Raw genomic sequence first — 27,625 nt, 5'->3', positions numbered from 1 at the left:
TCAGAGGCCGAGATTTGCCGGGTTTTCAGCCAATCAGAAGGCGCGGCTGGGCTGGGCTGAACGGGGCCGGCGGCTGCTATAAAAGCCGCAGCCCGGAGCGGGGAGGAGCAGTTGGAGAACAGAGTTAGAGAGGAGACCGCCCCCGGGGGAAGGACAGCCGCCGCCCGCCCGGGGAGAAGGGACAGCAGTCGGCCGGCACCTTGGGCAACAAGGGCTCGCGGGTGGGCGGGGCTATGACCTCACCCGCGCGCTGAGGCGGTTGAACGGCCGATCAGGAGCCACGTGACCCCGGAGCTGGCGGCGGCATTTTAACGCAGTGGGCGGGCCCCGAGGCGTTGCGGGCTGCGATTGGTGAGCGCAGCTGTCAATCTACGAGTCGCAGCCAATAGAAAAGACGGACTCCGTGAGGGACTTAAAGCGCGCGCTGTGTGCCCGCAGTGCGCATGCTCGGTGCTGCTCGCAGTCCCCGGATGAGGCTCCGGTTTGAGGAAGGAGATAAAATGGCGGCGGGACGGAGGAGCGGCGGATGGTGCGGTGAGTGTGGATCAGAGAATCTCCGACATTTACAGCAGCGCCGGCCTCTCTCAGGCAATCTCTGGGAACATTGGGTCGAAGCGGCCGCGCGAGGGAGAAAGTTCAGAGAGAGTCCCATTGACTCAGAAACACACTGGTCCTGCAGAGAAAGGTCAGAGAGAGTCCCATTGACTCAGAAACACACTGGTCCTGGAGATGGACTGGGGAGAAAGGTCAGAGAGAGTCCCATTGACTCAGACACACAGTGGTCATAAGAACATAAGAAATAGGAGCAGGAGTAGACCAATTGGCCCCTCGAGCCTGCTCCGCCATTCAATAAGATCATGGCTGATCTGATCCTAACCGCCAATCCACTATCACAGAACCATCTCCTGAATCTAACAGAATTAGACACACGAAATAGGAGCAGGATCAGGCTACACGGCCCCTGGGCCCGCTCCGCTACCCACAGGGCCATGACCGATCCGAACCTAGACTCATGTCCAAATTCCTGCCCGCTCCCCGTAACCCTTAATTCCCTTTACTTCTAGGAAACTGTCTATTTCTGTTTTAAATTTATGTAATGATGTAGCTTCTACAGCTTTTTGGGGCAGCATATTCCATGGACCGACCACCCTCTGAGTGAAGTAGTTCCTCCTCATCTCAGTTTTGAAAGAGCAGCCCCTTATTCTAAGACTATGCCCCCTGGTTCTAGTTTCACCCATCATCGGGAACATCCTCCCCGCATCCACCCGATCCAACCCCTTCAAAATCTTATATGTTTCAATAAGATCGCCTCTCATTCTTCTGAACTCCAATGAGTAGAGTCCCAATCTACTCAACCTCTCCTCATATGTCCATCCCCTCATCCCCGGGATTAACCGAGTGAACCTTCTTTGTACTGACTCGAGAGCAAGTATGTCCTTTCTTAAGTATGGACACCAAAACTGTACGCAGTATTCCAGGTGCGGTCTCACCAATACATTGTACAACTGAAGCAATACCTCCCTATTTTTATATTCTATCCCCTTAGCAATGAAAGCCAACATTCCATTGGCCTTCTTAGTCACTTGCTGCACCTGCATACTAACCTTTTGAGTTTCGTGCACCAGGACCCCCAGATCCCTTTGTACTTCAGTACTTTCCAGTTTCTTGCCATTAAGATAATAACTTGCTTTACGATTTTTCCTGCCAAAGTGCATAACCTCACACTTTCCAGTATTGTATTCCATCTGCCAAATCTCTGCCCACTTACTTAGCCTGTCGATGTCCCCTTGCAGGTTTTTTATGTCCTCCTCACTCACTGCTTTCCCTCCCATCTTAGTATCATCTGCAAACTTTGATATGTTACACTCGGTCCCCTCCTCCAAATCGTTAATATAGATTGTAAAGAGTTGGGGACCCAGCACTGACACCTGCGGAACACCACTAGTTACTGATTGCCAGTCTGAGAATGAACCATTTATCCCAACTCTCTGCCTTCTGTTAGATAGCCAATCCTCTATCCATGCCAGAATATTACCCCCAATCCCGTGGTTTTTTATCTTAAGCAATAATCTTTTGCGTGGCACCTTGTCAAATGCCTTTTGGAAGTCTAAATACACTACGTCCACTGGTTCCCCTTTATCCTCCCTGTATGTTACTTCCTCAAAGAACTCCAGCAAATTTGTCAAACATGACTTCCCCTTCATAAAACCATGCTGACTTTGTCCTATTAAATTATGATTATCCAAATGTCCTCTTACTGTCTCCTTAATAATGGACTCCAAAATTTTACCTACCACAGATGTTAGGCTAACCGGTCTATAGTTTCCAGCCTTCTGTCTACTGCCCTTTTTAAATAAGGGTGTTACATTAGCAGTTTTCCAGTCTGCCGGGACCTTTGCCGAGTCCAGGGAGTTTTGGAAAATTATTACCAATGCATCCACAATCCCTACCGCCACTTCCCTCAAGACCCTAGGATGTAAGCTATCAGGTCCAGGTGATTTATCCGCCTTGAGCCCCATTATTGTACCGAGTACCACTTCCTTAGTGATTTTGATCGTGTTTAGCTCCTCCCCCCCCCCCCCCCCCCTTTAGTCCCCTGTTTGTCCAGTGTTGGGATATTCTTAGTGTCTTCTACTGTAAAGACTGATATGGACTGGGGAGAAACGTCAGAGAGAGTCCCATTGACTCAGATACACACTGGTCCTGGAGATGGACTGTGGAGTAAGGTCAGAGAGAGTCCCATTGACTCAGGCGCACACTGGTCCTGGAGATGGACTGGGGAGAAAGTACAGACAGAGTCCCATTGGCTCAGATACACGCTGGTCCTGGAGATGGACTGGGGAGAATGGCCAGAGAGAGGCCCATTGACTCAGATACACACCGGTGCTGAAGATGGACATACAAGAATGGATTAGGAAAAAAAGGGTGGCTTTTGGCAGATACAAAGGACTAAAAGCAGTGGAAGCCCTAGAGGAGTACAGAAAGTGCAGGGGGGTACTTAAAAAAAGAAATTAGGAGAGCGAAGAGGGTCATGAAAAAACACTGGCGGGCAAAATAAAGGAAAATCCCAAGGTGTTTTGTTTGTATATTAAGGGCAAGAGGATAACCAGGGAAAGAGTAGAGCCCATTAGGGACCAAAGTGGCAATCTGTGTGCAGAGCCAGAAGATGTAGGTGAGGTTTTAAATAAATATTTTGCATCTGTGTTCACTATGGATAAGGACAATGCAGGCATAGAAATCAGGCAGGGGGATTGTGAAATACTTGAACAAATTAGTATTGAGAGGGAGGAGGTACTGGTGGTTTTAGCGGGCTTAAAAGTGGATAAACCCCCAGGCCCAGACGAGATGTATCCCAGCCTGCTGTGTGAGGCAAGGGAGGAGATTGCAGCGGCTCTGACACAAATTTTCAGAACCTCTCTGGCCACAGGGGAGGTGCCAGAGGACTGGAGAACAGCTAACGTAGTACCATTATTCAAGAAAGGTAGTAGTAGGGATAAATCAGGGAATTACAGGCCAGTGAGCCGAACATCAATGGTAGGGAAATTATTGGATAAAATTCTGAGGGACAGAATTAGTCTCCACTTGGAGAGGCAAGGATTAATCAAGGATAGTCAGCATGGCTTTGTCAGGGAGGAGATCATGTCTAACCAATTTGATTGAATTTTTCGATGGGGGTGACTAGGTGTGTGGATGAGGGCAGTCCAGTTGATGTCGTCTACATGGACTTCAGTAAGGCTTTTGACAAAGTCCCACATGGGAGACTGGTCAAGAAGGTAAGACCCCATGGGATCCAGGGCAATTTGGCACATTGGATCCAAAATTGGCTTAGTGGCAGGAGGCAGAGGGTGATGGTCGAAGGTTGTTTTTGTGACTGGAAGCCTGTGTCCAGTGGTGTACCACAGGGTCTGGGTCCTTTGCTGTTTGAAGTGTACATTAATGATTTAGATATGAATGTAGGAGGTATGATCAGTAAGTTCGCAGATGACACGAAAATGGGTGGAGTGGTAAATAGCGAGGAGGGAAGCCTCAGGCTACAGGAGAATATAGACGGGTTGTTGGGAAAGAGCAGGGGAAATATCCCCGGTGTCCTAGCCAATGTTTATCCCTCAATCAATGTAACAAAAGGATAATAGCAAAATACTGCGGATGCTGGAAATCTGAAATAACAACAGGAAATGCTGGAAACACTCAGCAGGCCAGGCAACATCCGTAGAGAGAGAAACAGATTTAACAAAAAGAGAGATTATCTGGTCATTATCACATTGCTGTTTGTGGGAGCTTGCTGTGTGCCGCATTTCCTACATTACAACAGTGACTACACTTCAAAAGTACTTCATTAGCTGTAAAACACTTTGGGATGTCCGGTGGTGGTGAAAGGTGCTATAGAAATGCAAGTGTTTCTTTCTTCACTGGTCTCACCAGCGACCTCTTCTGGCTGATGGTTGATTGACAGACGATAGTCCGCGCATGCGCACAGGGAGCGACGGTTTGGACTGAGTCCGGCACAGCGACCCCTCCCGGTCACCAAGGGGGGGAGGAAGGGAGGGGGGGAGAAAGGGAGGGGGGAGCCAGCAGACCCTCTCCCCTCTGCCGGCGATGGCTCCGCTGAGCTCCGTGCCGCCCCACGCACTGACATGCCGAGCGCAGCGCCCCGGTGAGCCCGAGCCCCGCCCTTCCGAGGCCGGGCCTGAGACGGCCGATTGCGGCTGGCCGGGCCTGGTTGCCTTTGTAACTCTCTGCCTCCCGATCTCCGGGCCTGAGCGGCTTGAGACGGCCGATTGCGGCTGGCATGCGCGTGCGCCGTGCAGCGCGAGGAGCTTGCAGTGAGCCCAGCCAGCCTTTACCAAGGTGGCTGGCCGCTGGTTCGGAATCGGGCGCCCAGGCTTCGAGGCCTGCCTGGAAAAACGGTGAAAGGTAGGAAAATTATAGAGGTTAGAAAAAAGATTTACAAATGAATTAACTTTTTTAAACATTTTGTGTTTTAAAAGCGACTTTTTTTGGTGGAAATGTAGATTTGAAAAGAAACACGCAGAAAGCAGGAAAAAGAAATGAAAAGTTTGGAATCAAGATAGCGTCGACTCACCTCGGTTCAGAACGATAAGGCCCGCCCACACACGCACCGATTGGTCGACCGTCGGGTCACTGGACCGTACGATTGGTCGACCTCGATGTAACGCAATGCTAATGAGCAGATAATGAGCGGAATTTTAAACGTTTTTTGGATACCGCGGGCGCAATTTTTGTCCAGCCGAAACGTAAATACGCTTACGACCGTTCCGGAATCGCAAGCTTTCTTTTGATGTAACGCACGTGTAGGTACGCTCTATAACTTTAGAGTGTATAGCCAGACAGACAGACAGATAGACAGACAGACAGACAGATGTATCCTTTTATATATTATAGAAGAAGAAGATAGAAGATAGATAGATAGTAGATAGATATAATATATATATATATCTCTCAAGAAAAGCAGTGGTCCTAGTACCGACCCCTGGGGAACACCACTGGATACCTTCCTCCAGTCTGAAAAACAACCGTTCACCACTACTCTGTTCCCTGTCACTTTGCCAATTCCGTATCCATGCTGCCACTGTCCCTTTTATTCCATGGGCTTCAACTTTGCTGGCAAGCCTATTATGTGGCACTTGTCGAACGCCTTTTGGAAATCCATGTACACCACCTTAACCGCATTGCCCTCATTAACCCTCTCTGTTACCTCATCAAGAACCTCAATCAGAATCAGAGCGGTCAGGCCCAGCGGACGTGCGACCAGGGCCCTGGCACCAGGAAACCCAGGGTGCAGCGCCTCCCCCATCCGAGCCGCCGCTTCCCGGTTTCTTCAGCTGGTTCCACCATGTCAGACTCGGGACAAAGGACAGGAGCCAGGCTCCCAGAATGGCCCGCGGCCCCGGGGAGCATGCGCACTCTCAGCGGGTAAATCAGCGCGTTGAATAGAGTGGTTTCTGGGGCGCGGTGAATTGTGGGTGCTGCGGCCGCCATTAGTCAGCAGCTGTGGGGAAGAGTTTTATTGCAGGCTGACGGAAGGTAGGTCCCTGGCCGCCTGTGTAGGTCTTTTTGTTGCTTCAGTTTGAGCTGGAGTGGAGATGGAGGAGAAGCTGCTGGGTTTAATCCCCAGTACTTCTGAGCCCAGGAGGACCCAACAATTTCCAATGTGAGACTGTCAAGGGAGGTGGATTCTGGGGGAGATTAGGTTGTTACACAGACACTGTCCCTACAATGTAAAAGAGTATTGTTTTAGGAATAAGTATTTCTGTAGAGGCTTTTAATCCAGTTTACATCTGCAGATTTGTTTTAATTCATTCTTGGGATGTGGGCGTCGCTCGCAAGACCAGAATATGTTGCCAATCCCCATGTTCCCGTTGAGAAGGTGATGGTGGGCCGCCTTCTTGAACCGCTGCAGTCCGTGTGGTGAAGGTACTCCCACAATGCTGTTGTGTAAGGAGTTCCAGGATTTTCACCCAGTGATGATGTAGCAACGGCGATATATGTCCAAGACAGGATGGTGTGTGACTGGGAGAACTTGGAGGTGATGGTGCTCCCATGCACCTTCTGCCTTTGTCCTTCTAGGTGCTGGAGGTTGCGGGTTTTGGAGGTTCTGTCAAAGTTCTGGTCGAGTTGCAGATGTATAAAGTCCATCTCCTTCGCCCCCTCCCACCTCTCTCTCTCTCTCTCTCTCTCTCTCTCTCTCTCCCATAGAGGCCCAGACCAGGTGGCAGATTCCCTTCACTGAGGGACATTAGTGAACCAGTCGGATTTTATGACAATCCGGCAGCTTTCATGGTCACTTTTTTCTAGTGCCGGCCCCACAAATGACCAGATTCATTGAGCTCAATTTCACAACCTGCCTCTTTAGTGGGTTCTCTCTCACGCTCCCTGTTTTAAATTCATTTTACAGGGTATTAGAAGGGGAGGATTTGCAGACGGGAAACTCAAACCACACATCACGTCAAGATCTGACAGTCACTCGATTCATCAGGAACTGAATATCATCGGCCTTTGAATATGGAAGCAAAAAGCACCGTTCACACCAGGGAGAGGCCGTTCACCTGCTCTGAGTGTGGGAAGGGATTCACTCAGTCATCCATCCTGCTGAGACACCAGCGAGTTCACACTGGGGAGAGTCCTTTTAAATGCTCGGACTGTGGGAAGTGCTTTAAAAGTTCCGGGGAACTGATACGCCATCAACGTGTTCACACTGATGAGAGACCGTTCAGGTGCTCGCACTGCGGGACTAGGTTTAGGCAGTCATCTCACCTCACTGTACACCAGCACACTCACAGTGGGGAGAGGCCGTTCACCTGCTCCGTGTGTGGGAAGGGATTCACTCAGTCATCCCACCTGCTGATACACCAGCGAGTTCACACTGGGGAGCGTCCTTTTAAATGCTCGGACTGTGGGAAGGGCTTTAAAAGTTCCGGGGAACTGATACGCCATCAATGTGTTCACACTGACGAGAGACCGTTCAGGTGCTCTCACTGCGGGACTGGGTTCAGGGGATTATCTGGGCTCACTGTACACCAGCGCACTCACACTGGGGAGAGGCCATTCACCTGCTCTGAGTGTGGGAAGAGATTCACTCAGTCATCCAACCTGCTGAATCACCAGCGAGTTCACACTGGGGAGAGGCCATTCACCTGCTCCGTGTGTGGGAAGGGATTCACTCAGTCATCCACCCTGCTGACACACAAGCGAGTTCACACTGGGGAGAGGCAGTTCACCTGCTCTGAGTGTGGGAAGGGATTCACTCTGTCATCCCACCTGCTGATACACCAGCGAGTTCACACTGGGGAGAGACCTTTTAAATGCTCGGACTGTGGGAAGTGCTTTAAAAGTTCTGGGCAACTGATATGCCATCAACGTGTTCACACTGGGGAGAAGCCGTTCACCTGCTCCGTGTGTGGGAAGGGATTCGCTCAGTCATCCACCCTGCTGAGACACCAGCGCACTCACACTAGGGAGAGACCGTTCACCTGCTCCGTGTGTGGGAAGGGATTCATTGTGTCATCCACCCTGCTGACACACCAGCGCACTCACATTGGGGAGAGGCCGTTCACCTGCTCCGTGTGTGGGAAGGGATTCACTCGTTCATCCAACCTGCTGACACACCAGCGAGTTCACAAGTGACTGCAGGGGTTGGATTCTGTTGTTGCTGCTGTTAATCACATCCAGGACTGAACCATGTTCATTTTGACAGGTGGGGATTGTTTCTGCTGATGTTAATAACCCCTGTAACTGGGCTGGAGTTTAATATTCTGGATATATGTCCAATAAATCAACTTTGTTTTAAACACATTGTTGTAGATTTTTGTCTTTCCCACCTGAGTGTTTAGCATCACCTGGCTGCAGCTCAGAAAGGACAATCTGGGGGAGGATCGTACGGCGGGAACAAAACTCCAGCCTGGACACAGTCCTTCAGGGCCACACTGAGAGGGGCAAACGGCACTTTGGTCTTTCTTCTCTCTCTTCACTGACAGCAAATTCCCAATGAGGGTTAATCTCGAGGCGTGTGAGAAACGTGTCCCAGCCGCTCTCTGCCATGGTTCCGAGCTCCTAGGCAAGGAACAGAAGGCTCCTTTAGGAATGTACCCCAGTGCTTTTTTTTAATGGCCTTATTAACCTGTGTTGCTACTTTTAGTGATTTGTGTATCTGTATCCCTGGATCTCTCTGCTCCTCCAGCCCATTTAGACTCTTAGGGGGAAATTCGGTGATGCCCCCTTTGGGTCGCTAACATCACAGCGGCTAATTTTAGCCCCCTGAAAAAGTTAGCGCCCCTGCACATTAAATTCAGTGGTAGCGCCCCAAGCAGGAGGCGGGGTGCTACTGGAATCGCTCCCCTCCCTCTTGAGGCGCTACCAGTGAATTTCCTGGCACTTCATGTAACAGTGCCACGCCCGTCGGCACATAGCACCGTGTCATAGCAGACCTCCCTCCCTGATTAACGGGGAGGAGCCTAGCACTGCGCACACTGGGGCCCTGCTGGACCACCGGGGAGTGGGGTGTCGGATCAAGAGGAGCGCCGGGCTGAGCGATCGCGGCTGACACCCCGAAGAAGAAAGGGGAAGGGGGCAAGTGCTGGCAGTCGGCCAAAATAAAAAGTTGCCGCCTGACACCTGCTCTTTAAGTGGCGCCGCGCGGCTGCAGGAACAACCCCTGACCCTGTTGGACATATCGTCTGCCGATAGGTCAGGGGTCGCAACCCAAGGCTGCAGCCGGGGTGCTGCGCATGGCGATGACGTCACTGCCGGCGGTGCAGTGCCGCGGGGGCGCTACCGTCTACCGCCACCGCTAACCTCCCGCTGAATATCACAGAAGGCACAAAGCAACCCAATTTCACCCCCTTGTCCAAATAGTGAGTGGCCTCCTTATTCTTCCCACCAAAACACACCCTCTCACACTGATCTACAGTGAAATTCATTAACAAACCACCTCACACTGATCTACAGTGAAATTCATTTGCCAATTACACGTCCATTCTGAAATTTATTAATATCTTGCATTTTGTCTTCCTCAGTATTAACTCTACCTCCCAATTTGGTGTCATCGACAAATTTTGAAATTGTTCTTCTGATTCCCAAGTCCAAATCGTTTATGAACAACAGTGATCCCAGCACCGATCCCTGTGGAACACCACTTCCCAACTTTTGCCAGTCTGAGTAGCTAATCCCAACCCCTACTCTCTGTTTTCTGTTTTGTGATCAGCTTGCTATCCATAAACCGTATGTAAGATCTACAAGATGACCCAGGTCAGGCTGTGTGCAGTGAAGGGCCCGGCAGCAGAATGGATGGAAAGATGGCTACAAAACAGAAATCAGAGGGTTGGAGTTAAGGGAAGTTTGTAGCGATCATTCCATCCATTCTGCTGCCTGGCCCTTGACTCCACACGGCCTGACCGTGGTCATCTTGTAGACCGTACATACTGCAGACACAGTGTACCAGTGGTGGAGGGGGTGGATATTGAGTCCTGTGGCAGGGACACTGATGAAGTGGATTTCTCTGCCCGCGAGTTTTGAGGCATTGCTAGTTGCATTTTTCACCTCTTTCCACCTTTAATAAAATCTTGCTGCCAGTTTATTAAAGCCATTAACAGCCGCTCGGGTGGGACACATCAATAAATGAGGCCTTGTAAGTTTCCCGTAGAATGACAGGCCTGAACCCGAGTTAGAAAACATTTAGCAATTAAACCAGACTGGGCGGGGCCTGAGGTGCGAGTTAGTAACGGAAAATTGGTGGTCAGCGTACTTCACACCAGGGCTGAGGACCCGGGGACTCGGGTTTCTGTATCATTTATTGATTAATTTAGTTTATTGCCCAATGTCAGTCAGGTAAGCTTGCTGTCTGGCGGAGGCAGGGGTCCCCAATGGAGGGCTCTCTACGCGGGGGTCCTTCCCGGCATCATTGGGGATCTGGGGTGGAGACTGTTACAGGGAGCTGTCGTGTGCAACAGTTTAAGCTCCTTTCCGGACTCCAAGGCCAGATGTGGTTTCTGTGGCCTAGAGGAGTCCACGGGCCGTGTATATATTCAGTGTGAGAGGTTACAGCCCCTGTGTAGTTACCTGAAGGGGCTGCTCCTCAACTCTTGGTTACAGTTTAGCCTCACGCTCCTAATCTTTGGCCGCCCAGTGCGGAGTGGGGTGGGTAAGTGGGAGGATCTTCTCCTGGACCTGCTCTTGGGCCTGGTGAAAACAGCAATTTGTAGGCCCAGGATGGGCGGGGCCCATGGGGGGTCACTCTGGCTGCCTGCCTCTCTCCCATGGTCTTGTCCCTGCCCGGGTGGCCCTGGAGAGGGAGCAGGCGGTGTCCACCGGTTCACTTGATACCTTCCTTGACCGCTGGACACGGAAGGTATCAAGAGGCGATAATCGGTCCTCACAATCACATTGTGATTGAATTATTAATTGTGTGTGTGTCACAAATACATTTCTTCTATTTTGATACAAAAGCTCTACTAGACATGTTAAACTACTAGTTATTTAATCAGGGCTGCAGCTGCTGAAAGGTTGACTGTACTGGGGTTTGTGGCCAGAGCTGGCAGACGTGTTGTTCTGAAGTCTGATGTCTCACACCTGAAGAGTCTGTTTATGTCGTGTTGTAATGACCTTTTTCTGTTGCCTGGTGTCAGAAATAGAAATCAAAGGAAGATGATGCCCCACTCTGTTAATCAACTCTTTGACACATTTCCATTTCTTAATTTACAAAGATCACAACTCCATTAGTGAACAATGGATTGCCAGTCTGCCACTTTTTAGTGAGGCTTGAAAGGATTCGCTGTGAAGCTACACCTGCCCATCTGTCTGTGTGTCACTGTGTTTGGATTGTGTTAGACAACAGTCCTAATATCTCGCCTACATCCATTACAATGTTTGAAATGTTAGATTGTACTTGGAAGAAGTTGAGTTGAATCTAACAATTCTGAAATTGGGAGCTTGTAATGATTTCTGTTTTTCACATAATTATATAGTGATGTGATCAGTCAAAGCAAATTAAAAAATGGTGCTATTTACTGAACACAACTGAATAATTCTACAAGGATGCTATCGCAGTCTTCCTCAGTATTAACTACACCCCCCAATTTAGTGTCATCAGCAAATTTTGAAATTGTACTTCTGATTCCCAAGTCCAAATCATTCATGTAAATGGTGAACAACAGTGGTCCCAGCACCAATCCCCGTGGAACACCACTTCCCACCTTCCGCCCGTCTGAGTAAATACCTTTAACACATCCCGTCACTATAACTGGACTTGTCTCCATTCCCGTGCTGAGGGGATTGCTGTACCAGACGGGAGGGGCAACATTTTGGAACTCTCGATTCTCCACCGATTTCCATTCCCCTTCTTTCTGGTGGATAATGGAGGTGCCACTGTGTGTAATGTGCAAGTCAGTAAGAGTTGTCAGCGAGGATTAATCAGCACTTTCTAATTGGAGATGATAATCAATGGAATCTTTCAGACAATGAATTGTAGATTTTATAGCAAAGATTAATATACGATTGAAGTAAAAGTTCATAATTTTATTGTAAAATATTTCAGGAACACTCATCAGAAATTAAGGGGAAAGATTAGACAGCAGTACTTAAAGGGACACTGCAGCCCCGACAACTCAATCAGCTATATATCCAGAATATTAAAATCCAGCCCAGATATAGGGGTTATTAACATCAGCAGAAACAAACCCCAACTGTCAGAATGAATATGGTTCAGTCCTGGATGTGATTAACAGCAGCAATAACAGCAGAATCGAACCTCTGCAGTCACTTGTGAACTTGCTGGTGTCTCAGCAGGTTGGATGACTGACTGAATCCCTTCTCACACACTGAGCAGGTGAACGGCCTCTCCCCAGTGTGAACTTGCTGGTGTGTCAGCAGGTTGGATGACTGAGTAAATCTCTTCCGACACACGGAGCAGGTGAACGGCCTCACCCCAGTGTGAGCTCGCTGGTGTGTCAGCAGGTTGGATGACTGATTGAATCCCTTCCCACACACGGAGCAGGTGAATGGCCTCTCCCCAGTGTGAATGCACTGGTGTCTCAGAAGGTCAGAGGAATTAGTGTATCCCTTCTCACACATGGGGCAGGTGAATGGCCTCTATGCAGTGTGAATGTGATGGAGTATCAGCAGGGTGGATGAATTAGTGAATCCCTTCTCACACACAGGGCAGGTGAACGGCCTCGCTGCAGCGTGAATGTGCTGGTGTATCAGCAGGGTGGATGAATTAGTGAATCCCTTCTCACACACAGGGCAGGTGAACGGTCTCTCCCCAGTGTGAATGCACTGGTGCTCAATGAGGTGAGATGACTGCCTGAACCTCTTCCCACAGTGAGAGCAACTGAATGGTCTCTCCTCAGTGTGAAGTCGCTGGTGTGTCAGAAGGTGGGATGACTGACTAAATCCCTTCCCACACTTGGAGTAGGTGAACAGCCTCTCCCTGGTGTGACTGTATCGATGAGTTTCCAGGCGGGACGGGGAGCTAAATCCCTTCCCACAGTCCGCACATTCCCACAGTTTCTCCGTGGTGTGGGTGTCCTTGTGTCTCTCCAGGTTGGACAATCGGTTGAAGCCTCATCCACACACACAACACGTGTACGGTTTCTCCCCGTTGTGAACGGTGCGATGTTTTTTCAGACTGTGTAACTGGTTAAAGCTCTTTCCACAGTCAGTGCACTGGAACACTCTCACTCGGGTGTGTGTGTCTTGGTGCTTTTCCAGTCACACCGATCTTTGAAATCTTTTCCCACAGACAGAACAGGCAAACATTTCTCCTTCCACATTCAAAGGCCGATTATATTCCCTGTAAAAGCAGTTTACAAAAGACATCACTGTAAGTTCAGGATTAAAATTCGGAACAGATAATTCTAGTTTCTATGGAACATTCTCTCCTCTCTTAGTACATAGAATTACACAGATTGTACAGCACAGAAACAGGCCAATCGGCCCAACTGGTCCATGTGGTGTTTATGCTCCACACGAGCCTCCTCCCATCTCTCTTCATCTCACCCTATCAGCATCTCCTTCTATTCCTTTCTCCCATGTGTTTATCCAGCTTCCCCTTAAATACATCCATGCTCTTCGCCTCAACCACTCCCTGTGGCAGCAAGTTCCACATTCGCAGCACCCGCTGGGTGAAGGACTTTAATCTAAATAGGACTTTCCTGGGCAGCCAATCAGCACTGCTGCCTCTTTTGTGCATTTCCTGGCGAGGCGAAACAGTTGATATTTTCTGATCAAAAAGAGCTGAGCTCGGCAGCATTAGTCCTGTTTTGCCTCCTTTGGAGACCAGGTGTACGAGCAGAGCGAGCGCAGCCTTCACAGCAACCGCAATAAAATTGTTACAGTTGTGAAGGAAGTTTGTGTCAGTGCACTGGACCACAAACAAAGTATGTGTGTCGATTATTGCCTCATTACCCTACTGTAAAGTGCCTTGAGATGTTTTAAAAGCTCTATATAAAGGTAGGTTGTTGTTGGTGTATAGAGAACCCTGTTGAAATTTATTGAAATGATTAATAACCAAGGAAGATCATTTCTTTGTTTGGTTCTGTTAGTTTTCATAGAATCATTGAAAAGTACAGCACAAAGGAGGTCATTCGGCCCATCGTGCCTGTGCTGTCTCTTAGAAAGAGCACTTGTGCTTAGTCCCACATCCTTGCTTGTTGTCTGTAACCCTGTAAGATCCTCATCCTCAAGTACCCGCCCAACTCCCTTTTAAACTCATTGATGGAATCAGCTCATGACCTTTCCTGGCGAGGCGAAACAGTTGATATTTTCTGATCAAAAAGAGCTGAGCTCGGCAGCATTAGTCCTGTTTTGCCTCCTTTGGAGACCAGGTGTACGAGCAGAGCGAGCGCAGCCTTCACAGCAACCGCAATAAAATTGTTACAGTTGTGAAGGAAGTTTGTGTCAGTGCACTGGACCACAAACAAAGTATGTGTGTCGATTATTGCCTCATTACCCTACTGTAAAGTGCCTTGAGATGTTTTAAAAGCTCTATATAAAGGTAGGTTGTTGTTGGTGTATAGAGAACCCTGTTGAAATTTATTGAAATGATTAATAACCAAGGAAGATCATTTCTTTGTTTGGTTCTGTTAGTTTTCATAGAATCATTGAAAAGTACAGCACAAAGGAGGTCATTCGGCCCATCGTGCCTGTGCTGTCTCTTAGAAAGAGCACTTGTGCTTAGTCCCACATCCTTGCTTGTTGTCTGTAACCCTGTAAGATCCTCATCCTCAAGTACCCGCCCAACTCCCTTTTAAACTCATTGATGGAATCAGCTCATGACCTTTCCAGGTCGAGCGTTCCAGTTCCTGACAACTCTCTGAGTTTTATTCAATTGTTACCACAGTTGTTTCTGTGGAGGTTTAATAATAAATGCATTTTGCTGTGAAAGCAATTAAAACATTCCTAGTATATAAATAGACAGATGCATCAACATATTAACATTGTGGGAGGGAGGGCAGTGCTCGCCCAGGGCCCAATAAACAATGGAATTCTTCTTTCCCAACCCAATGCTCAGAAGATGAAGTCCCAGAGCTGCCTCTGGCTCAGTTCCACCTGCCCTATTCTGACAAGCTGAGGTGTTGGTCAGTGCACTGTGATTGCCCTGTGGGCAGAAAATGGCAAATCTAGAAATATGACCAAAATAACACATTTTAACCGCAAAGCTGTAAATCCCCATCCCACACACTCTCCCTCCTCCCTGTGCTGAAATCCAAACCCATCGCACCATCTCCAACATTTCTTTTCTCCACTCCCAGTTTTCCCCCTCCCTCTACTCTGGTTGGGTTCAGTTCTACACCCGCTGTGTGCAGAGTGAGAATAAAGTCAATGAGTCAATGATTGTCTGTCCTGGTCACTGGGACTCTGAAATCTTCAGTTCTCCACCTGCTGTGTGCAGAGTGAGAATCAATGAGTCAATGATTGTCCCTCTTGGTCACTGGGACCCTGAAGCCCTGCCCACTCTCTGTTCCTGTACAAAGATGGCCACGCATGCGCCCTGCTGCAGGTAGAACCGGTCTGTCTTTCCTTCACCAAGATGGCGGCACGTAACCCGGGCCTGTCACTGAGAAAAAGCCTCACCGCTGCCCTCCGGTGGAACACATTCGGCCTCTGGATCTCATTCGGGCCTGAGACCATTCTCCAACATTATAAACCCTGAGGTGTGGCCTACCCGCAGTTTATTAACCTCCCGAACCCGCTCCTGCCGACCTGCAGCTCTGCGCGGGGCTTTCTTTGTAAAGTCGGTGAGGGACACGTGACCCGGGCCCACTGCCTGATTGACGTGAGCTTCTGACCAATAGGGAGCGAGCGGGGTGGTGCTGGAGGAGCGAGCCGGCGGCGGGTCCTCCAACCAATCGGGGAGCCCGAGGGGCAGGACTAGCGCCGGCTGATTGTCTGATCCACAGGGCAGCGAGTTTCTCCAGTCCCTTGTTCAGGGCCCGGGGCCAGGGGAGGCTGTGGGCCTTTATTCCCCTCATTGGACACAAAGCTCTTTGGCTCACAACACACTGGCTCAGGTTCTAATAGAGACCTTTTAATTTCATCCATAAAAGCAGATAAACCCCGTGCTTCTGTGGAACAAACTTTCTAATATTTGGGAGTAAAAGTACAAGTTTTTTTCCCTCTGGAGAATTTATTATTAGTTTCAGGAAACAGCAACCACTTGTATTTATAAAGCCCTTTTAATGCAGTAAAACATCCCAAGGCTCTTCACAGGATCGTTATAAAACAAAATTTGACACCGAGCCACATAAGGAGATATTAGGGCAGATGACCAAAAGCTTGGTCAAAGAGCATCTTAAAGAAGGAGAGAGAGGTAGAGAGATGGAGAGGTTTAGGGAAGGAATTACAGAGCTTAGGGCCCAGGCAGCTGAAGGCATGGCCACCAATGGTGGAGCGATTAAAATCGGGGATGCTCAAGAGGGCAGAATTAGAGAAGCGCAAATATCTCGGGGTGGGGGCAGTTTGTAGAGGCTGGAAGAGATTACAGAGATAGGGAGGGGCGAGGCCACGGAGCGATTTGAAAACAAGGCTGAGAATTTTAAGGATGAGACACTTGAGGAAAAGCAGGGAGTGGGGGTGGGTCAAGCCCTTATGGGACAGGGTCGCTAATTCTGTTCTGCGACAGTTACTGGGACAGACTTTATCTCCCCCTCTCCTCCACACAGGGATTTGTGGTAGTTAAAGGGACAGCGATTCTTCTTGTTCCGCGAGATTGTAATTAAAGGGACACTACTCTGAGATGGCTGTGAACTTTTAGTGCCGCCAGCCTTTCTAAAACATCTTCCTTTTTTTGAAGATCTGTGTGAACTCGCTGGTGACTCAGCAGGTTGGATGAACTCTGAAACCTCTTTGCACAGTCAGAACATTTAAAGGGTCTCTCATCGGTTCTGGGACAGGAGGGATCTGGTTAACAGTGATCACAAAATCATTGGGTTTAAAGTAGTTATGGAAAGGGACAAAGAAGAATCAATGGTGAAAATACCCAGCTGGAAGAGAGCCAATTTCAGTGATTTGAGAAGGGATCGAGCACAGGTGAACTGGAAACAAAGATTGTCCAGGAAAACAGTGAATGACCAATGGCAGGCCTTCAAGGCTGAGATAGTTCGGGTACAAACCAAGCATATTCCCATAAGGAGGAAAGATGGGCATCCAAAGCTAGAGCTCCCGATGACAAAGGATATCGAGGTTAGAATAAAACAGAGAAAGGAGGTTTACGACAAATGTCAGGTACAGAATACAGTCAAAAACCAGGACAATACAGAGAGTGCGGGGGAAATTGAAACAGGATATAAGGGCAAAGAGAATATGAGAATAGATTAGCGGGTAAGATAAAAGAGAACCCAAAAATCTTCTATAAACATATGAAAAGTAAAAGGATAGTTAAATGAATGGTGGGGCCGATTAGGGACCAAATAGGAGCTCATCATGCGGAGGCAGAGGGCATGGCTGAGGTGCTGAATGAGCACTTAGCATCTGTCTCCACAAAAGAAGAGGATGAAGTTCATGTCGCAGTAGAGGAGGGGGGAGTAGAGAAATTGGATAAAAATGGATAGAAAGGAGGTGCTAAATAGGTTGTCATCACTCAAAGTTAACAAGTCACCCGGTCCGGATGGGATGCATCCTAGGTTGTTGAGGGAAGCTAGGGTGGAGATAGCAGAAGCTCTGACCACAATCTTTCAATCTCCCTCAGATATATGGGAGGGGTGCCAGAGGACTGGAGGATTGCAAATGTTACACCCTGTTTAAAAAAGGGGAGAGGGATAAACCTGGTAACTACAGGCCAATCAGTCTAATGTCAGTGGTGGGTGAACGACTAGAGACCATTGTCAAGGTCAAAATTAATTCTCACTTGGAGAAGCATGGGTTAATAAGGGGCAGCCAGTATGGATTTGTTAAAGGTAAATCGTGTCTGACTAACCTGATTGAGTTCTTTGATGAAGTAACAGAGGGTTGATGAAGGTAGTGCAGCAGATGTTGTATACATGGACTTTCTAAAGGCATTTGACAAAGTACCACATAAGAGAATTATTCGGAAAATAGAAGCACAGGAAATTAAAGGGATGATGGTAATTTGGGTATATAATTGGCTGAGGGATAGGAGACAGTGAGCAGTGCTGAGGGATGTTTTTCTGACTGGAGGGAAATATGCAGTGGGTTCCCCCAGAGGTCGGGATTAGGACCATTGCTTTTCTTGTTATATATAACTGACCTGGACTTGGGTATAGGTGTACAATTTTGAAGTTTACGGATGATACAAAACTTGGCAACATAGTAAATAGTGAGCATAGTAGTAGCAGACTTCAGGAGGACAGAGACAGACTGTGAAATGAGCAGACACAAGGCAGATGAAATTAAATGAGGATAAGTGTGAAGTCATGCACTTTGGGAGAAACAACAGGGAGAGGCCGTATAATCTAAATGGGACTATTTTGAGGGGGTGCAAGAGCAGAGGGACCTGGGGGTCCATATTCACAAATCTTTGAAAGTGCCACGGCAAGTTGGTGAGGCGGTTCAGAAATCGTATGGGATACTTGGCTTTGTAAATAGGCCCATTGAATACAAAAACAAGGAAGTTACACTAAACCTTTACAAATCACCAGTTAGGAACATAGGACAGGAGGAGGCCTTTCAGCCCCTCGAGCCTGTTCTGCCATTCAATGTGATCATGGCTGATCTGCGATCTAACTCCATACACCCGTATTTGGCCCATATCTCTTAATACCTTTGGGTAACAAAAACCTATCAATCTCAGATTGAAAATTAACAATTGATCTCGCATCAATTGCCATTTGCAGAAGAGAGTTCCAAACTGCTACCACCCTTTGTGTGTAGAAGTGTTTCCTAATTTCACTCCTGAAAGGTCTGGCTCTAATTTTTAGACGATGCCCCCAGTCCGAGAATCCCCAACCAACGGAAATAGTTTCTCTCTATCTACCCTCTGTTCCCCTTAATATCCTGAAAACTTCAATCAGATCACACCTTAACCTTCTAAATTCAAGGGAATACAACCCTAATTTGTGTAATCCCTCCTCGTAACTTAACCCTTGAAGTCTGGGTATCATTCTGGTAAACCTACGCTGCACTCCCTCCAAGGCCAATATATCTTTCCTAACCTGTGATGCCCAGAACTGCTCACAGTACTCCAGGTGTGGTCTAACCAGGGTGTTGTACAGCTGCAGGGTTTTGGCCTCAGCTGGAGTATTGTAGTATTGTGTACAGTTCTGGGCACCACACTTTAGGAAGGATGTCAAGGCCTTGGAGAGGATACAGAGGAGGTTGACCAGGATGGTACCAGGGATGAGGGACTTCAGTTATGTGGTGAGATTGGAGAAGCTGGGATTGTTCCCCTTAGAGAAGAGAAGGTTAAGAGGAGACCTAATAGAGGTGTTCAAAATGATGAGGGGTTTTGATTGAGCAAGTAGGGAGAAACTGTTCACTCTGGCAAGTGGGTCGGTAACCAAAGGTCACTGTTTTAAAATAGTTGCTAAAAGAACTAGAGGGAAATGAGGAGAATTGTTTTCACGCAGAGGGTTGTTAAGATCTGGAACGCACCATCTGAAAGGATGCTGGAATCAGCTTCCACAGGAACTTTCAAACAGTAATTGGACATGTCCTTGAAGAGGACTAGTTTGCAGAGTTCTGGGGATAAAGCTGGGGTTTGGGACTAAATTGACCAGCTCTTTCAAAGAGCCGGCATAGACTCGATGGGCCGAATCACCTCCTTCTGTGCTGTTAGATTTGATGATCAGTGTGAACACGCTGGTGTCCCTTAAGGCTCTTCGAGATTTTAAAGCTCTTCCCACAGTCAGAACATTATAAAGGGTCTCTCGTCAGTGTGAACTCGCTGGTGTATCAGCAGATGGGTTGACTGAGTGAATCCCTTCCCCCACACGGAGCAGGTGAATGGACTCTCACCAGTGTGTAGGAGCCGGTGTCTCTTTAGCTCCCTGGAGCTTTTAAAGCTTTTCCCACAGCCAGAACATTTAAAGGGGTTCTCTCCAGTGTGAACTCGCTGATGGGCCAGCAGGTTGGAGGACCGAGCGAATCCCTTCCCACACACGGATCAGGTGAACGGCCTCTCCCCAGCGTGTAGAAGCCGGTGTCTCTTCAGCTCCCCAGGGCTTTTAAAGCTTTTCCCACAAGTCAGAACATTTAAAGGGTCTCTCATCAGTGTGAACAAGCTGGTGTGTCAGCAGGTTGGAGGACTGCAAGAATCCCTTCCCACACACGGAGCAGGTGAATGGCCTCTCCCCAGTGTGGAGGCACTGATGTCCCTTCAGATGCCCGGGGCTTTTAAAGCTCTTCCCAACGTCAGGAAATTGAAATGGTCTCTCCCCAGTGTGAACTCGCTGGTGTGTTTGCAGGTGGGATGAACAAACAAATCCCTTTCCACACACGGAGCAGGTGCGGCTGCGCCGTTGAACTTCCAATGCAGACAGGGAACTGACTCCCTTCCCACTGTCCCCACCTTTACCCGGTTTCTCCCCTGTGAGGAGCGGCGGCGGTGATATAAAGAGCGAGGCGGCGGAGTTTATAGGGTGTCTGTAATTCTTGTGACACTTCCTGTGTCCCTGATAACCATGTGTGCGGGAAGTGTATCCAGCTGCAGCTACTGACAGACCGCATTGCGGCGCTGGAGCTGTGAGTGGATGCATACTGGAGCATTCGCGATGCTGAGGACATCGTGGATAGCACGTTTAGGGAGTTGGTCACACCGCAGGTAAAGGCTGCACAGGCAGGAAGAGAATGGTTGACCACCAGGCAGAACATTTTGGAAGGGGAGGGTGAACAACCAATTGTCGTGGTGCATATAGGTACCAACGATATAGGTAAAAAACGGGATGAGTTCCGAAAAGCTGAATATAGGTTAGGAGGTAAATTTAAAAATAGGACCTCCAAGATAGTAATCTCAGGATTGCTACCAGTGCCACGTGCTAGTCAGAGTAGAAATAGAAGGATATTTCAGATGACTACATGGCTAGAGGAATGGTGCAAGGGGGAGGGATTCAAATTCCTGGGACATTGGAACCGGTTCTGGGGGAGGTGGGGCTAGTACAAACCGGACGGTTTGCACCTGGGCAGGACCGGGACCGATGTCCTAGGGGGAGTGTTTGCTAGTGCTCTGGGGGAGGGTTTAAACTAAAATGGCAGGGGGTTGGGAACCTGAGCAGGGAGACAGAGGAAAGGGAAACAAGGATAGAAGCAAAAGACAGGAAGGAGAAAAACAAAGGTGGCGGTCAGAGAAATCGTGGGTTTAAATCAAACATAGCCACAATAAATAATAATTCTAAAAGGTGTAAGAGTGTTAAAAAAACAAGCCTGAAGGCCTTGTGTCTTAATGCGAAGAGCATTCGTAATAAGGTGGATGAAATAGTTGCACAAATAGAGGTAAATGGATATGATATGATTGGGATTCTGGAAACATGGCTCCAGGGTGACCAAGGCTGGGAACACAACATCCAGGGTTATTCAATATTCAGGAAAGATAGGCAAAAAGGAAAGGGAGGTGGGGTTGCATTGCTTTTTAAACAGGAGATTAACACACTTGAAAGGAAGGATATTAGCTCTAATGATGTGGAATCTGTATGGGTAGAGCTGAGAAATACCAAGGGGCAGAAAACGTTAGTGGGAGTGTTATACGGACCACTAAACAGTAATGCGGAGGTTGGGGATGGCATTAAACGGGAAATTAGAGACGCGTGCAATAAGGGCACAGCAGTTATCATGGGTGACTTTAATCTACATATAAATTGGGCTAACCAAATTAGTAAACATACTGTGGAGGAGGAACTCCTGGAGTGTATACGGGATGGTTTTCTGGATCAATATGTCGAGGAACCAACTCGAGATCAGGCCGTCTTAGACTGGGTATTATGTAATGAGAAAGGATTAATTAGCAATCTTGTTGTGCGAGGCTCCTTGGTTCAGAGCGATCATAATATGATAGAATTCTTCATTAAGATGGAGAGTGAAGTAGTTGACTCCGAGACTAGGGTCCTGAATTTAAATAAAGGAAACTACGATGGTATGAGGCGCGAGTTAGGTAAGATTGATTGGGGAATGTTGCTCAAAGGGTTGACGGTGGATAGGCAATTGCAAACATTCAAAGATCGCATGGATGAACTACAGAATTAGTTCATCCCTGTTTAGCATAAAAATAAAACAAAAAAGGTGACTCAACCGTGGCTAACGAGAAATTAGAGATAGCATAAGATCCAAGGAGAGGACATATAAATTGGCCAGAAAAAGCAGTAAACCTGAGGATTGGGAGCAGTTTAGGATTCAGCAAAGGAGGACAAAGGGATTAATTAAGAGGGGGAAAATAGAGTATGAGAGTAAGCTTTCAGGGAACATAAAAACTAACTGTAGATATGTGAAGAGAAAAAGATTGGTGAAGTCAAGCATAGGTCCCTTGCAGTCAGAATCAGGGGGATTTATAATGGGGAACAAAGAAATGGCAGGCCAATTAAATACATACTTTGGTTCTGTCTTCACAAAGGAAGACACAAATAACCTCCCAGAGATGTCGGGAAACATAGGGTCTAATGAGAGGGAGGAACTGAAAGAAATCAGTATTTGTAGGGAAATGGTGTTAGGGAAATTTGACGGGATTGAAGGCCGATAAATCCCCAGGGCCTGATAATCGACATCCTAGGGTACTTAAGGAAGTAGCCCTAGAAATAGTAGATGTGTTGCTGGCCATCTTCCAAAATTCGATAGACTCTGGAACAGTTCCCATGGATTGGAGGGTAGCTAATATTACCCCACTATTCAAAAAAGGTGGTAGAGAGAAAACGGGGAATTATATCGGTAGTGGGAAAAATGCTAGAGTCCATTATAAAAGATGTAATAGCAGAGCACTTGGAAAACAGTGACAGGATAGGACAAAGTCAACATGGATTTACAAAAGGTAAATCGTGCTTGACTAATCTACTGGAATTTTTTGAGGATGTAACTGGTAGAATAGATAAGGGCGAACCAGTGGATGTGGTGTATTTGGACTTTCAGAAGGCTTTCGATTAGGTACCGTATAAGAGATTAGCGTGTAAATTTAAGGCACATGGGATTGGGGGCAAGGTACTGACTTGGATAGAGAACTGGTTGGCAGACAGGAAGTAAAGAGTTGGAATAAACGGGTCTTTTTCCGAGTGGCAGGCAGTGACTAGTGGGGTACCGCAGGGATGGGTCCTAGGACCCCAGCTATTCACAATATATATAAATGATCTAGACGAGGGAACTAGATGTAACATCTCCAAGTTTGCAGACGACACAAAGCAGGGTGGGCGTGTGTGAGGAGGATGCCGAAAAACTCCAGTATGATTTGGACAGGTTGGGTGATTAGGCAGAAGCATGGCAGATGCAGTATAATGTGGATAAATGCGAGGTTATCCACTTTGGTGGCAAAAACGGGAAGGCAGATTATTATCTGAATAGCAATAGATTGGGAGAAGGGGAAGTGCAATGAGACCTGGGTGTCCTTGTGCACCAGTCGCTGAAGCTAAGCATGCAGGTGCAGCAGGCGGTTAAGAAGGCAAATGGTATGTTGGCCTTCGTAGCGAGACGGTTTGAGTACAGGAACAAGGATGGCTTGCTGCAGTTGTACAGGGCCTTGGTGAGACCACATCGTGAGTATTGTGTGCAGTTTTGATCGCCTTATCTGAGGAAGGATGTTCTTGCCGTGGAAGGAGTTCAACGAAGATTCACCAGGCTGATACCTGGGATGGCAGGAATGACGTATGAGGAGAGATTGGGATGTTTGGGCTTGTACTCGCTGGAGTTTAGAAGAATGAGAGGGGATCTCATCGAAACTTATAAAATTCTGACAGGACTGGACAGACTAGATGCAGGAAGGATGTTCCTGATGGTAGGGGAGTCCAGAACCAGGGGTCACAGTCTAAGGATACAGGGTAAGCCATTTAGGACAGAAATGAGGAGTAATTTCTTCACCCAGAGAGTGGTGAACCTGTGGAATTCTCTACCACAGAAGGCAGCAGAGGCCAAATCATTAAATATATTCAAGAAGGAGTTGGATATATTTCTTAAAGCTAAAGGGATCAAGGGATATGGGGAGAAAGCAGGGATCGGGTACTGAATTTGGATGATCAGCCATGATCGCGTTGAATGGTGGAGCAGGCTTGAGGGGCCGAATAGCCTACTCCTGCTCCTATCTTCTATGTTTCTATGTTTGTATGTTTCTATGTTTCAGTTGGAGCTGGAGTGGAGATGGAGGTGAATCTGTTGGGTTTAACCCCCAGTACTTCTGAGCCCAGGAGGATCCAACAATCTCCAATGTGAGACTGTCAAGGGAGGTGGATTCTAGGGGAGATTAGATTGTTACACAGACACTGTCCGTACAATGTAAAAGAGTATTATTTTAGGAACAAGTATTTCTGTACAGGCTTTTAATCCAGTTTACATCTACAGATTTGTTTTAATTCATTCTTGGGATGTGGGCGTAGCTCGCAAGAGCAGCAAATATTGCCAATCCCCAGTTTCCCGTTGAGAAGGGGGTGGTGAGTCGCCTTCTTGAACTACTGCAGTCCGTGTGGTGAAGGTATTCCCACAATGTTGTTCGGTAAGGAGTTCCAGGATTATGACTCAGCAACGATGAATATATCTGAGTCAGGATGATGTGTGACTTGGAGGGGAACTTGGATGTGATGGTGCTCCCATACAACAGCTGCCCTTGTCCTTCTAGGTGGTGGAAGTTGCGGGTTTTGGAGGTTCTATCAAAATTCTGGTCGAGTTGCAGATGTATAAAGTTCCTTTCCTTCGCCCCCTCGCCCTCCCTCTCCCTCTCTCTCTCACTCTCTCCTCCCATAGAGGCCAGAGTCTTGTGTAGGCCCAGACCAGGTGGTGGATTCCCTTCCCTGAAGGACATTAGTGAACCAGTTGGGTTTTTATGACAATCCGGCAGCTTTCATGGTCACTTTTTTCTAATGCCGGCCCCACAAATGTCCAGATTCACTGAGCTCAATTTCACAACCTGCCTTTGTGGGTTGTCTCTCACGCTCCATGTTTTAAATTAATTTTACAGGGCACTGGAAGGCGAGGACTTACAGACAGGAAGCTCAAACCAAACATCACTTCAAGATCTGACAGAGTCAGTCAACTCATCGGATCTGAATATCACCGGCCTCTGAACATGGAAGCAAAAAGCACCGTTCACAGCGGGGAGAAACCGTACACATGTTCTGTGTGTGGACGAGGCTTCAGCCAACCCTCTGGCCTCTCGAGACACAAGTGCATTCACACCGGGGAGAGGCCGTTCACCTGCTCTGAGTGTGGGAAGGGATTCACTAATTCATCCAAACTGCTGATACACCAGCGTGTTCACAGCGGGGAGAGGCCGTTCACCTGCTCTGAGTGTGGGAAGGGATTCACTGAGACAGCCCGCCTGCTGAGACACCAGCGAGTTCACACTGATGAGAGACCTTTTAACTGCTCGGACTGTGGGAAGTGCTATAAAAGTCCCGAGACCCTGATACGCCATCAAAGTGTTCACACTGACGAGAGACCATTCAAGTGCTCTCACTGTGGGACTGGGTTCAGGCAGTCATCTGAGCTCACTATACACCAGCGCACTCACACTGGGGAGAGGCCATTCACCTGCTCTGAGTGTGGGAAGGGATTCACTCGCTCATCCACACTGCTGAATCACCAGCGAGTTCACTCTGACGAGAGACCTTTTAAATGCTCGGACTGTGGGAAGTGCTTTAAAAGTTCCGGGGAACTGATGTTCCATCAACGTGTTCACACTGACGAGAGACCGTTCAGGTGCTCTCGCTGTGGGACTGGGTTCAGGCAGTCATCTGAGCTCACTGTACACCAGCGCACTCACACTGGGGAGAGGCCGTTCACCTGCTCTCACTGCGAGACTGGGTTCACTTGTTCATCCACCCTGCGGAGACACCAACGAGTTCACACTGGGGAGAGGCCGTTCACTTGCTCTGAGTGTGGGAAGGGATTCACTCAGTCATCCCACCTGCTGAAACACCAGCGAGTTCACAAGTGACTGCAGCGGTTGGATTCTGCTATTGTTGCTGCTGTTAATCACAACCAGGACTGAACCATGAGGGGTCAAAAACCAGGGGGCACAGATTTAAAGTAATTGGGGGAAGGTTTAGAGGAGATTTGAGGGGAAATGTCTTCACCCAGAGGGTGGTGGGGGTCTGGAACTCACTGCCTGAAAGGGTGATAGAGGCAGGAACCCTAACCACATTTAAAAAGTACTTGGATGTGCACTTGGGATGCTTTACCCTGCAGGGCTACGGACCAAGAGCTGGGAAGTGAGATTAGGCTGGATCGCTCTTTGTTGGCTGGCGCGGACACGATGGGCTGAAATGGCCTCCTTCCGTGCTGTAACTTTCTATGATTCTAAGTGGCAATAATCGATCCTCACAGTCACATTATGATTGAATTATTATTTGTGAGTGTCGCTGTATTGTACAGTTATTATTCATAGAATAGATTCACAGAGACTTACAGCACAGAAGGAGGCCATTCGGCCCATCGTGCCTGTGCCGGCTCTTTGAAAGAGTCGTCGTGTTTAGTCCCACATCCTCACTTTTTGTCCGTAACCCTGTCAGTTGCTCAAGTTCCCGTCTGTAATGAAATCTGTTTGTCTTTATCCTGTATTTCCTGTACTCATGTATATTACCCTCCCCCACACGGTGTATAGTTTCACTTCCTTTTTCCTGACTCATTCCTGTGAGCCAGTCGGTGTGTTGAGATGTAGCTCTGATCTTAGTGATTAAAAGTCAACTTGTTAAAGTCTATAACTTCTAGTTTTGTGGTTATTGAAGGCACATCACCGTCCAACTCTGCTTTACAATTATTAACGTAATCAGCTTCCACCATCTTTTCAGGTCGAGTGTTCCAGATCCCCCCAACTCTGAGTGGAAACATTTCTCCTCATCTCTCCTCTAGATCTTTTGCCAATATTTTTGAATCTTTGACCTCTAGTTATTGACCCACTCACCAGAGCGAATGTTTCTTTCCCAATTTATTCTATCAAAATCGCTCACCATCTTGAAAACCTCTAATAAATCGCCTCTGAACCTTCTCTGTTCCAAGGAGGACAGTCCGAACTTAGAACATAAGAAGTAGGAGCAGGAGTCGGCCATACGGCCCCTCGGTCCTGCTCCGCCATTCAATAGGATCATGACTGATCCGAACCTAGACTCACGTCCACATCCCTGCCCACTCCCCGTAACCCCTTATTCCCTTATCAGCTAGGAAACTGTCTATCTCCGTTTTAAATTTATTTAATGTCGCAGCTTCCACAACTCTCTGAGGTAGCAAATTCCATAGATTTACTACCCTCTGAGTGAAGAAGTTTCTCCTCATCTCAGTTTTGAAAGGGCAGCCCCTTATTCTAAGATTATGCCCCCTAGTTCTAGTCTCACCCATCAGTGGAAACATCCTCCCCGCATCCACCCGATCAAGCCCCCTCACAATCTTATATGTTTTGATAAGATCGCCTCTCATTCTTCTGAAATCCAATGAGTAGAGGCCCAACCTACTCAACCTTTCCTCATACGTCAACCCCCTCATCTTCGGAATCAACCAAGTGAACCTTCTCTGAACTGCCTCGAGAGCAAGTATATCTTTT

General features: G+C 48.0%; 1 protein-coding gene across 1 annotated transcript; it reads left to right on the top strand.

The window, feature by feature from the left end:
- Window positions 1–125: 125 nt before the first annotated feature.
- Window positions 126–26,786, top strand: LOC147091835 (uncharacterized). The gene is made up of 3 exons (XM_085976903.1): window positions 126–534; window positions 6,917–8,141; window positions 25,183–26,786. The coding sequence occupies exons 2-3, from the start codon at window positions 7,024–7,026 to the stop codon at window positions 26,024–26,026; spliced, it is 1,962 nt and encodes a 653-aa protein (XP_085833029.1). The 5' UTR covers window positions 126–534; window positions 6,917–7,023; the 3' UTR covers window positions 26,027–26,786.
- Window positions 26,787–27,625: the final 839 nt, after the last annotated feature.

The sequence above is a fragment of the Somniosus microcephalus genome, unplaced genomic scaffold, assembly GCF_052327205.1.
Source record: "Somniosus microcephalus isolate GS21.2 unplaced genomic scaffold, FLI_Smic_1.0 unresolved_chr3, whole genome shotgun sequence".
Classification (NCBI taxonomy): Eukaryota; Metazoa; Chordata; class Chondrichthyes; order Squaliformes; family Somniosidae; genus Somniosus; species Somniosus microcephalus.
Note: the sequence above shows the minus strand (reverse complement) of the source record. Positions and strands in the feature narration are given on the sequence as shown.

Bases quoted from the DNA above. Each gene is read 5' to 3' on its own strand.
- LOC147091835 (XM_085976903.1), top strand. From the start codon at position 7,024: ATGGAAGCAAAAAGCACCGTTCACACCAGGGAGAGGCCGTTCACCTGC. The intron at 8,142-25,182 runs GTGACTGCAGGG...CACCGTTCACAG, and splicing joins ACACACCAGCGAGTTCACAA to CGGGGAGAAACCGTACACAT.